The sequence below is a fragment of the Ornithodoros turicata genome, chromosome 1 (genome assembly GCF_037126465.1).
Source record: "Ornithodoros turicata isolate Travis chromosome 1, ASM3712646v1, whole genome shotgun sequence".
In the NCBI taxonomy this organism is placed as follows: Eukaryota; Metazoa; Arthropoda; class Arachnida; order Ixodida; family Argasidae; genus Ornithodoros; species Ornithodoros turicata.
This window is the reverse complement of record NC_088201.1, coordinates 133,817,332-133,830,103: the sequence shown is the minus strand read 5'-3', so window position 1 is coordinate 133,830,103 and position 12,772 is coordinate 133,817,332. Positions and strand designations below refer to the sequence as shown.

At 51.2% G+C, this 12,772-nt stretch overlaps 1 protein-coding gene across 3 annotated transcripts in view; it reads left to right on the top strand.

Moving 5' to 3' along the window:
* Window positions 1-12,772, top strand: part of LOC135369228 (uncharacterized) — a 197,821-nt gene that overhangs the window by 40,674 nt on the left and 144,375 nt on the right. For all 3 annotated transcript variants that reach the window (XM_064602860.1, XM_064602855.1, XM_064602852.1), the window contains exon 3: window positions 3,716-3,787. In XM_064602860.1, the coding sequence (XP_064458930.1) occupies window positions 3,716-3,787 (72 nt within the window). The remainder of the gene's footprint in view (window positions 1-3,715; window positions 3,788-12,772) is intronic.

Sequence of the window (12,772 nt, the reverse complement as noted above, 5' to 3'; positions counted from 1 at the left end):
GCAACGTTAGGAGATTTGAAGGACCTCGATGTTGCAAAACATGGCGTGATAATGGAACATGAGTACCTTCTTCTTCTTCCTCCATCTGTGGCCGCTATCCACCGAGGGAGATTGGCCAGGGCTAACTCCAAGTTGGGCGTAAGTGTTCCAGTCGCGGATTCGGATCACTTGCATCTAGGACAGATCAAGGCACTCCATTGCCGAGTCTGCCACTTGCTCCGACTCTGCCATTGGAATTCAACAATTGATAAGACATATACCGTACACCCCTATTGCACTCGACTTTCCGTACATTGTGCTGCTTGGGTATGAATCGAGCTGGCAACGGGCTGCAGTGCCTAGCTTTTTTCTTTTTTATTAGACAAAAACAGAAGAAAACGGCGTGAACCCTTGAACACAAACCAAAAAAGGGGCCTTTACTTTGTCGGCCCCCTTTCGCAGCAATAACCGAGGCCTTGCACACAGGAAGTGAAGCCGACGGAGAAGGTCCACGTCTTCACGTAGTAACTACCACTCTGCTTCTATAAATTCCCAGAGTGCGTCTCTTATTCACCCGCTTCTTCAGAATGCCCCAGACGTTCTCGATAATGTTAAAGTTTGGGCTCCGCGCAGGCCATGTCAGCTGCATTACGCAGAGGTGGTCGAGAAGGCATTGGACAGCTTTACTACGATGGACGGAGCTGTCATCGTGCTGGAAATGGGAGCACCCATCCGGGAACGGTCCGTCCACAGCATAAGGGAGCAGCGTCCTCTCGATGACCTTTGTGTAGGCCGTGGAATTGAAGCGCCCTTCCATTCACACCAAAGGTCCGAGTGCATCTTACGACAGGACGCCCTAGACGCTCACCGTATGCCGGCGACTAGACAACACTCTGTGACCATACTGGGGCAGGCATCTAACAAAGCTGGAGAAAGTCATTCATACCGCAGCCAAATTGAATTCGAGAACGATCCGCACAGATGCTTTGGGTAAAATCTTCATGCATCTTCACGAATCAAGAAATCTTCATGCATGACAATGTTACCCAAAGCTTCTGTGTGGATCGTTCCAGAATTCAAATTATCTGCGGTATGACAAGGCAGAATAAAATGAAAGAAAAGAAAACTACAGCTCTTCTCATCAATCAAGATGAGCCAGAAGTTTGAAGATTGAACATCGAGCAAAGGCGGGAAGTCGTCATGTTGTCACTGAATGGACTGTCCCAAAGAAAGATTGCCAGCCGTCTTGGGTGTTCTTTTTCGTCGGTTTGTCGCATTGTCCGCGTTTATCACAAAGAGGGTCGCCTAAAAGATGCCCCGAGAAGTGGAAGTCCGCCGGCCACCACCACGGAGGAGGATCAGCAAATAGTTACCGTAAGTGCCGTCGGGCCATTCTTCACGTCGACGGACATCAAGCGGGAACTGGGCTTAGGAGAGTCGGCCAAAACTGTTCAGCGCCGCCTCAAGTCCCTTGGCCTTCAGTCTGGTGTTTGTGTACAGAAGCCCCTCCTCGAGGACGACCACGAAGAAACCAGGCTCCAGTTTGCCTTCCACCACATGGACTGGGACGACAAGAGCTGGCACAGCGTAATCTTCAGGGACGTGACCGCATTTAGTACGCGTTTGTGCCAGTCAAGGTTGGTCTGACGGCCTCCGAACTGCTATCTGTTCGGTATCTCTAATCATTTTCATTTGAGTGTGCGCGACCATACAACTTTGCTAGACATTTGCCCCAGTATGTCCACAGAGTGTTGTCCATTGACCGGCACACGGTAAGCGTCTGAGACGCCCTGTGGTACGAGGGACTCGGGATTTTGATGCGACTGGAAGGGCGCTTCAGTTCTACGCAGGGGTCATCAGGAGGACGCTGCTCCCCTATGCTCTGGACGGGTCGTTCCCGTATATGTGCTACCATATCCAGCACGATGGCAGCTCCGTCCATCGTTGTACAACTGCCCAACGCCTTCTCGGCCACCTCGGCGTAATACAGCTGACCTGGCCTGCGCAGAGCCCGGACTTAAACATTATCCAGGACGTCTGGGGCATCCTGAAGAATATGATGAGCAAGAAACGGACCCCTACAAGGAACAAAGACGCACTCTGGGGATGTACAGACGCAGAGTGGTCCTTACTACGTGATGACGTGGACCTTGTCCATCGATTATACGCTTCCCTTTCTGTGCGCATGGCCTCCGTTATTGCTGCGAAAGGGGAGCCGACAAAGTATTGAGACTGTATCGTCTCCCCCCTTTTTTGTTTGTGTTCAAGGGTACACGCTCTTTTCTTCTGTTCTTGTCGAATAAAAAAAGAAAAAGCTGGGAACTGTAGCCCGTTGTGACCTCGATTCATCTTAGCGCCCTGTTACCTCTACACTCTTAAAAATGAACTTCACCGCATAGCACGCTCCTAGCCAACCATCATCTCGAATGATATCGTTATCTGCCCTGATTTGTTGAAAACGGGAGGCGTACGCCGTTTTTGTGACAATTATGAACAGCATAAGTGTCACAGAAAAGGCGTACGCCCACCGTTTTCAACAAATCAGGGCAGATAACGATAACACTCGAGATCATGGTTGGCTAGGAGCGTGCTATGCGGTGAAGTTCATTTTTAAGAGTGTACGATAGCGGAGAGACTCCCTTCCCGCGTTGGCCACTCGCGCTCGGTAGCAGTGGACGGAAAACGAAACCATTTCGGCGTTCGTTACACTCAAAAGCAAAGTTACCACTACTACCACGGTTGGTCGCCACAAGAGCACGCTTCCGTTCCTCTGAACCAGTGAACTTGCCCGCTTCCGCTCACCGCTAGGGTGGCTCGCGCGTTCAGTAAACTTTTGTCCAGCACTGTACCGAACGCGCACAGAGTGTTCTGTCCCTCGTATACTCCGGCGCCTCTACTAAACGGTCTTCCAGAGCCACGAGCGCAATACGCGCCCGGTAGCTTCCAAGGTTGCTCATTGGTACTCCGGCCTCCCCTTCCTCCATACGTCACGGAGCACCACTTGCGCCCTCCGATCTGGAGAGTGAGAGTTCATAAAGACCGCCACGCTTCACAGTGACATCGTTTAGTAGAAAGGAGCGCGCTCGCTGCACCTTGGAGCACCTCTCCTACGTTTACTTCAACGCACCGTCATATTCACTCGCATAGGAACAAATCGAAGCAGGCGTCAGTTTTCTCTCTCTCCTTTTTAATTAATTAATTATTTTTTATTTCTTTGTTCTAATGATAGATTGCGAAGGCTGTGTAAACAATTACGAGAACACAAATGTGGTGCTGGTTCCAAAGAGGCACTGAGGTGCAAATATTTATGCTCGAGAAATGAAAGATGGCATTATAGCTTGACAGGGCCATAAAAAAGGACCGCAGTCCGCCCGGTGCCCCGGTGTCCTTCATTGGACATACTATAAAACGGTCGTCGGGGCAGTATCCTTTGAGGGGCCGTTACCGGGAAGATTTTTCCTAAAACTAAAAAAGGGACGGGATTGCGTCGTTCGTGATTAACTGGCGAACGAGACGGCAATTTACACTTTCTCTTGTGTCCTTCTCGCGGCAATGCCGAGTGGCCTATCACGAGCATCCTGGAACGATTCGCCGAATTATCGTAGGAATCCGTTTAAGAAGACCAATGACAGGTGACTCCGCATTGCCGCGTTCCACTCAGCCTCTGGGATATACGTTAACGCCATATCCCTGTTTTGTTTCCTCACTGATTATGCTTATTCTCTCGCATATTTAGATTATGCTGGGTATCAGGAGTAACAAGAGAAATGGCTGCGTCCCGAGGCTGAAAGTCCTTGGAGCAAAACAGGTGAGAGCTTAGCTTTGCTTCCTTAATAGTAGAAGCGTATATCAAGAGGGGAGTCAAGTCCTGTAGATCGCATAAACAAAAATGCAGAAACCGACACGGAATATTTTTTTAAGTTTAATTTATACAAATTTCCGCGTGGAGGACCACGCTTCTTAAGGAACGTTCTTGGTACCTGAAGAAGCGTGGTCCCCTACGCGAATCTTGTATAAAAAAACTTAAACAAAAAAATTTAAGTGTCGGTTTCTGCTTCCTTAAAGGAGCTATGAACTCTACCAAGCTGGCCCGCCGACTGTGTCGGCACCAAACGGCGATTTTAACTTGTCGGCTGTGATAGGTCCTATCGGACCTATCACAGCCGACAAGTTAAAATCGCCGTTTGATAAAGAAGGCTCGAATGGAGGCTCGAATAGAGGCTAATATGAAGATAAAGAAGGCTCGCGTTCAAAAACAGTGGCGGACCGAACGATCTTGGAACAGAGCCGAGCTAGCCCCTCTGTGGCTCTGTTCCAAGATCGTTCGGTCCGCCACTGTTTTTGAACGCGAGCCTTCTTTATCTTCATATTTTAGGGTTTATCCCAAAAAGCCTGTGCAGAAAGAAAGGAAGGTGCCCGCGAGCTTTGTGGACGAAATGCATACGCTGTGTGCTGCCGTCGTCGTCGCCAGAGGCAGAAAGAAAGTGAATTGCACCACATCATAGAAAACAAGGCGCGTCAAATGAATGACGCGCAGAAGTATATTGTACGGTCCCACATTTTCTGTGCAGCATTTTAGGCCATATCACGAATCCGCGTAAATTCGTCACTTTTTCTTTCTGCTTCTACGCTGCTCTCCGACAGACTAGAGTAGACGACATTGTGTGTACCTCCGCATTGGCGTCGATTGGGTGCTACAATACTTCAAATGACGTCACAATGGATAGAGGTATCTCGATGCGGTACGTTTAGTCGCTTGTATCGGGAAAAAAGTGCGTTTTTTTTATTAACGCTGCACCAGTTACGAAGGAGAAGTATTGAACAAGAACTTGTAAATAGAAATACGAAGCGCAGTGGGACACTATTACACCTATTACACCCGTAACTAAATAGCTGCAGATAGGAGTTCTTACCTCCTTTAAGAATATAAACCACACCCAAGGTCGTGACGAATTTACGTTTGGAGGTCGACATCAAAACGCTTGAACCAGTAGGTTTCCATTGAGTTGTGGTATGATGAACTGGTGTGTTGAACGGTGGCCGTCACGTGTACCCGCCAATGTTCCGGCGATACATGGTGCCACGTGCTTCCGGACAGTCCGCGATCGAATCGCCCTTCTCGGATTTCCACGGAACTACTTGTCACGCGACACCTCCTGTGCTGTTGCACCTTGAGCACCGCATAGTGCTGTCTGACATAACCTGCTGTGTGTTTCTGACATTACTAGGACGTAGATCTCGTGACTCGGGCGCTCGTATAAGAAAATACAACAGAAATCTCTGTGCAGATTGTCTTTGGAATGCGATAGCATTTAAGAGGTCATCGGTGGCCTTCTCCGGCGTTGTACAGTAGAGGTCTGAGAAGACTGAAGTAGATGACGTACTTGGCCAGCACTAGCTTGTGTATGCTCCTGCCGAATACATAATCTACAAAACTTTGCGTACGGTTTGTGGTAACTTATCGTCACCGACTAGTTGTAGGTTTCCATCATAAGTTCCGGGAACCAGTTGTTCTCGCGCTTCTTAATGCCCACATTGAGGCCTCCCATTATAATTGCGGGGATGTTGTGTTCCTTCAATTTGTCTATGAATGTGGTGTTTGAGTAATCGAAGAGTTTGTCTAGAAGGAATTCCGTGATCTTGCCTGTAGAGGAACCAGGCATAGTGTATACAGGGTGTGGGCATCCATGGGTATGAAAGAGGATGTCACTGAAAAGCTTAGCCAGCTGTAGGACTCGAACCCACATCTTCTGGATTTCCGGTCCAGGGCTCTACCAATTGAACTAAGCTAACACACCTCCCCACAGACAGGGCGCATCATCTGAAGGGACAAACCAACCGCTCTTTCTCACTCATACCCCCCCCCCCCCCACTTTAATTCTGTGAGGAAGAAACCGTCGGAGGTCGGGGCTCGCGCGGACCTTCTTCGGCTGGAATCCCTGTTCTGCCGCGACAGCATTTTTCGCTCTCTGGACCCGCTCCGTTCACCTGTACTTTGCAACACTCATTAAACCCTCACATTTGGTGGAGGTGCGGCCGTTCTTCTTCTCTCGCTTTTGCCATCGCTCGACAGCCTGGAGCTTCGCTCTGGGCGAAACCTGGCCAGTATGCAGTCTGCAACAACGTCGTCTGGCGATGCCTACCGTCCCCTGCCCGCGTTACGCCAGCGGGACCCACCATCATTCTCCGGAAGCGACGCCGAAGACATTGGATCAACACATATGAGAGGGTCAGTAAGCACAATATCTGAAACGACGTCATTAAACTAAGCAACGTCCCTTTCTACCTTACGGACCTTGCCAAATCATGGTTTCTGAACCACGAGTCCGTGTTGACGACGTGGCAGCTCTTTTGCGAAAAGTCTCGGGAGCTGTTTGGTCGTTCAGCCTACAGAAAGGCCGACGCTGAACGCAAGCTTTCCCAACGTGCTCAGCAGCCGTCAGAAAGCTACACAGCTTATATTCAAGACGTTCTCGACCTCTGCGCACGGACGAACTCAGCGATGACAGAACCGGAGAAACTTAAGCACGTCTTCAAGGGCATCAGTGAAGATGCCTTAAAAATGCTGGTAATAAAATCTCCAGCTACTGTTGAAGATGCTCATACCCTTTGCCGTGCACTGTGGGATGCCAAGAACTCGCGCGTCGGCGTCCCAACCTTTAGTCGCGGCTCTCCGTTGCCGCAGTGGCATTACATAGGTCCCGTACCCTCTGTGGCTACTCTGCATCAATGGTCGGGTGGTCCCGCCGATGCTTTCCATTCGAAGCACTTCAGAGCAGTCATCCGCGAAGTCGTGCGTGAAGAATCGCAACGCACTCAAATGTGGCCGTATCGGGAGACCGAAATGCCTGTGGGGCCGTCGTCTCCTCCAGCATTGCATGACGTCGTGAGGCAGGAAGTTGCTGCACTCACGTCACCGCCGCTACCATCTCTGAGCTGCCACCGCCCGACTTATGCCGAAGTTCTGCGGACGCCACCAACCGTGCTCTCGCCGGAATCCTACGGTGCCACAGCTTTAGCACTCGTGGCCGCAGTGTACGGCTCTCCGTCCGGGGGCGTGCTCGCCCCTCCTCGTCGGTACCAGCGTCAAGCGGAGACTCGTACGTGCTTTTATTGTGGTGTGCGGGGTCACATTGCTAGGTTCTGTCGCCGCCGCCGTCGTGATCTCTCTGCAGTGACCCCAGGGTACGCCGAATATTCTCAGTTCACACCTGCACATCAGCCCCGTTCGCCTTATCCAGATGACAGGAACATCTCCCCACACGCTCCGTCCATCGCACCGCGCCGTCGTTCCATATCCCAACGCACCAGCCGGTCACCACAACGGCGCTTCGCACGACCGGGCTCTCCGGCACCTCCGCGAAACCACTAAGCGTGGTCCATGGAGGGTGGACTGCGACTACGCCACATGCAGAAACGAAACACCTCCTCCTCGAATTCTCATCCCTGTGAACATTGAAGGCATCAACGGGCGTGCATTGATTGATACTGGAGCAGTTACATCCGTTTTATCACTTGCATTATGTCGTCGCTTGCGCAAAATTATAAAGCCGTTTGAAGGTTAGTGCTTGAAATCAGGGGAAAACGATAGTATTGTGCCGATTGGTCGCTCTACTGCTCGCTTGACCATTGCTGGAATCTGCTATCCAGTGGAATTTTTTGTTCTCCAATCCTGCTGCTTCGACATCATCCTTGGCTGGGATTTTCTCCATGATAAGGCCGCCGTCGTAGACTGTGGAAACTTCGAACTGCAACTGTCGGAATTACCCTCCCTCGAGAGTACTGTGCCTGCAGATTCTGCTCCCATAAAGATGCGCGTGCATGGCGGCACGGTACTGCCTCCGCGTTCAACTTGCTTCATTTCTGCAATTTCGTCTGCTCCTGACTATGCCGACAGCAAAGCAGCACTGGTGGTACCGAACGTCGCCCGCCTCAGGGTGAAAGGTCTCATCGCTCCCTGTATCGTTGCTCGTCCATCCTGCGGCACTGCGGGTATTCCAGTAACAAACCTTCTAAGTGAGCCTGTCTATCTCCCACCTGGTTTTGTCGCCGCGCACTTGGAGGCCCCGCGGACGATCCACGGTTGCCTGCCGTCCACTGTCTCTACTGTCTCTACCCTGAGTGCAGCCATTCCCGTACCTTTAGATGCCGCTCTTCTCGCGAAGATGGTTTCACCGAGCCTCGACCAAGTCCAACAAGCAGAAATCGTCTCTCTGCTTCAGATGTACGCCCCGCTCTTCGATCTTGGTCACTCCCTTCTAGGGGTAGCACGAGGCACGTTCCACCGCATAGACACCGGCGACTCACCAACCCTCAGACAGGCGCCATACCGTGTCCGCTTCAGAACGTAAGATCATTGAACGAGAGGTGAACGATATGCTATGGAAGAACATAATACAGCCTTCGTCCAGCCCCTTGGCGTCTCCTGTTGTGTTGGTCACCAAAAAAGATGGCAGCATCCGCTTTTGCGTGGACTATCGCCGCCTCAACAACATAACACGGAAAGACGTCTACCCGATGCCACGCATTGATGATGCGCTGGACGCGCCCCACGGAGCAGAATACTTCTCATCGCTCGATATGCGTTCCGGCTATTGGCAAGTGCCTATGCACGAACCTGACGTAGAGAAGACCGCTTTCACTACACCAGACGGGCTATACGAATTTACGGTCATGCCGTTTGGCCTATCCAACGCCCCTGCAACGTTCGAACGGATGATGGACACTGTCCTTCGCGGTCTGCGCTGGTCCATCTGCCTTTGTTACCTTGACGACGTTGTAGTCTATTCCGCCACCTTTCACGAGCACGTTCAGCGACTCAAGGTCGTCTTTGATTGCATTGCATCTGCCGGACTGCAACTAAATCACAAAAAATGTCACGTTGCTTACCGGGAACTCAAGCTCCTAGGACATATTGTATCACACGAAGGAGTTTCCCCCGATCCTGAGAAGCTGAATGCTGTAGCCAATTTCCCACAACCAACGAATGCCAAACAGCTGCGAAGTTTCTTCGGACTGTGTTCATATTTCCGGCGTTTTATACGAGGCTTCGCCACCATTGCAGCCCCCCTTTCCGCTCTACTCTCCAAAGATGGTGATTTCGTCTGGTCACCAGATTGCCAGAAAGCCTTCAGTTGCCTAAAACTAACGCTCACGACGGCACCTGTCGTCCGCCTGTTCGATCCTGACACCCCCACCGAGATTCATACCGATGCAAGTGGCATAGGCATCGGCGCCGTTCTCGCTCAACGACTGCCCGAAGCACCCATGGAACAGGCTGTCACATTTGCGAGCCGCTTGCTCAACAAAGCTGAACGCAACTACAGCACAACTGAAAAGGAATGTCTAGCAGTCGTGTGGGCTATTGGTAGATTTAGGCCATATTTGTACGACAAACCGTTCACCGTCGTCACCGACCACCATGCCTTCTGTTGGCTAACGTCCCTCAAGGACCCCTCCGGGTGGCTCGGTCGCTGGGTGCTACGCCTCCTGGAATTTGACTTCACGATCAAGTTTAAGTCGGGACTTAAGCACTCCGACGCTATGCCCTGTCCCGTTTCCCGTTGCCACAGCGAGACCTGGAGGACGACCCGCTACCCGTCGACGACATAGGTCAATCCCCTCTGCCCCCTCACGTCCTGTGACCCGGCTTACACCCGTGAGGAACAACTAAAGGACCCACAGTTCTCTGCCATGATCCACCATCTTGACGGCACTCACACCGCCAGTCCAAAGGTCGCTAAGAAAAGCCGAAACTTCACACTCAATGACGGCATCCTCTACAAGAAGAGCTACTGCCCAGATGGCGACCTCCACCTTCTGGCCGTCCCACCGTCACTCCGCCGCTGCGTTCTGAGCAGTTTACACGACCATCCAACGGCTGGCCAGCCATCTCGGCTTCTACAAAACTTTCGACCGCCTTCGTAAACGCTACTTCTGGCCCCGAATGTACACTACGGTCCGGAAGTATGTGAAGTCGTGCTTGCCGTGCCAACGTCGGAAACCGTCCCCCATGCCCACTCCTGGGCTCCTACAACCTCTCCCGCCTTGCCATCACCCTTTCGAGCGGGTCGGGATCGATCTCTTTGGGCCGCTGCCTACTACTCCTGCCGGCAACCGATGGGTTGTGGTAGCCATCGATCACTCCACGCGGTACGTCGAAACCATGGCTCTACCATCCGGAACTTCCGAAGAGATTGCAAAATTTTTCATCGCAAATACCCTCCTCCGCCACGGTGCGCCTCGTGTTCTCGTAAGCGATAGAGGTCGCTCGTTCCTGGCTCAGCTATTGCAGGACGTGCTTCGGGCCTGTTCCGTCATTCACCGTCCTACTTCTGCCTATCTTCCTCAAACCAATAGCCTCACGGAACGCTTTAATCATACCCTCTCCGACATGCTCGCTTTCTACATCTCCGCTCATCATGACAACTGAGACTTTGTGTTACCTTACGTGACGTACGCATACAACACCGCCATCCAGTACACAACACAGTTAAGCCCGTTCCGCCTGCTTTATAATAGGGAGCCGCTGTACACCGTTGACACATTGTTCCCCTTCCCTCCTGCAGCCAACACTCCCACGCTTGAAGAGGCAACCTCCCGAGCTGAAGAATGCCGCCAACTCGCTTGCTGCCGTACCTTCGACCATCAGGCCGCATCCAAATGGCGCTATGATACTCGTCATCGCCACGTGACTTACAATCCCGGAGATCTAGTATGGCTTTGGGTCCCTCAACGAAAGCCAGGACTGTGCGAAAAGCTGAACTGCAAATACACCGGTCCTTACCGTGTAGTCACCAAACTTTCTGAAATTTCCTACGTCATCGAACCCTTAGAACCGCCCACCGACCGGTGTCGCCGTGGAACTGAATCATCACGCTTGAAGCCCTACATTGCCCCTTCAGACCCCTGCAGCCAGTAACGGCGCCAGGATGTCTCTTTTTCCACGGGGGGCAAACTGTGAGGTCACTCCCAGGTGAACATTAAAACTGCATTTAAGCCCACGACAACACTGAGGAACGTACTAAGCCACCCCAAGGACAGAACACCACCGGAAGAAGAACGAGGCGTTGTATACAAGGTATCTTGTCAAGATTGCCCTGCCGTGTACATCGGAGAAACAGGAAGGAAGACACGAACAAGAATGAAGGAACACAAGAAAGATATCGAGAAATCAGCAACAAACCCAACAGAACTGTGTGAACACGCGCGCAAAACAGGACACGTGTTAGACCTTGACAACCCATGCATTCTGGCGAAAAAGAACAAATGGGGGGTGAGGAGACAGCTGGAGTCATGGCACATAAAGAAAACAAAAGAAGCTATCAATCGACAACCAGGCCCCCTCCCAGAATGCTACGCTCCTCTTCTACGTAAATACCCGGTGACGACCAGGGCAGCGTCATTCTGATGATGGGACCCGAATGGGACCCGAAACGTTAACTGTATTTTGTTATGTTTGTTGAAAGCCGGTGCGGTTCAAACTAGTAAAGAGGCAAACTGTGAGGAAGAAACCGTCGGACGTCGGGGCTCACGCGGATCTTCTTCGCCTGGAATCCCTGTTCTGCCGCGACAGCATTTTTCGCTCTCTGGACCCGCTCCGTTCACCTGTACTTTGCAACACTCATTAAACCCTCACAATTCTTACATTTTTCTCACTCAGACGCACATACATACGACGGGATTGACGCAAGCGGCATCAGTTGAACATGAGACAATTGATGTTCTGAAGCTGGCCGGAACACATAGAAAGGACAAATACATACACAGCCTCAAGTGCCTAAGACATTAATCATAAAAGGTGGAAGTCACTGAAAGGTTAGCCAGCTGTAGGACTCGAACCCACATCTTCTGGATTATCCATGGGTAGTTTACTTCTACACTCATAGGTGGGGTAACTCAGCCAATCATACTGAGTTACCGTGGTAGAGACAGCATCCTAATTAAGGCTACTGAGGGATGCTGGTGTGTTTTCTGCAGTGCCTAGTTCACGAATACCCTATGCCCAGATCAGGAGGGACTGCACAACCCTCCCTATCCTATACCACCACCACCACATTTCTCCTTTTCTAAGTGGTGGCACCGGCATTTCGGTTGTCTTCTCTTTTCGTTTTCGTTAACACATAAGAAGCCTTCCAATATCGCCGTAGGTTGGTCCAGATCCCCGAGATGACGAGAACGTTGCACTTGGCCAGTACCGGGTCAGTCGTTATATCGGTAAGTTTGCCGTCCTCCTTGGCTAGCTGCACTATCTTTTCGGAAATCTCGAGACTAGTTGTAGTTCTTGTTGTTGTTGTTTTCTGTGTGTATAACGCACAGATCCTTTGCATCGTATATCAAGTTTGTGCTGTTTGTCATTTTCGTTTTAAGACACTCTCGCCCACTTAACACAATCAGCCCTGCATCGCCCCTTGCGCGCACACTCTCATGGCGCTTTTATATCCGCGCTTGAACACGTACGGGAAATCCCACGTCAAAATCACACGCCGACTTGTCTGACCACAGCCGTTGCCCCAGAGAACACAGCAGCGTACAAGTTAAAGAAAAGCCAAGATGTTTATTTATTTACATGTAATTCTGCCGTGCTTGAGCTCTATACTGTCACTTGTCTGCTCTGTGCTGTTTTGAATGGGGCACTTCTTCAGTTTCGTCTTCCTCTCCTCTTTTTCTCTCTGCTTCGTGCTGCTGGCACTGCCGCATCACCCTCGACTCATCATCTCCCTCGTCACTACGAGGAAGTTTTTCACGTTTCGTGGTCACGTTTGTTATCGCCTGGGAACATTTCGGCGTTACC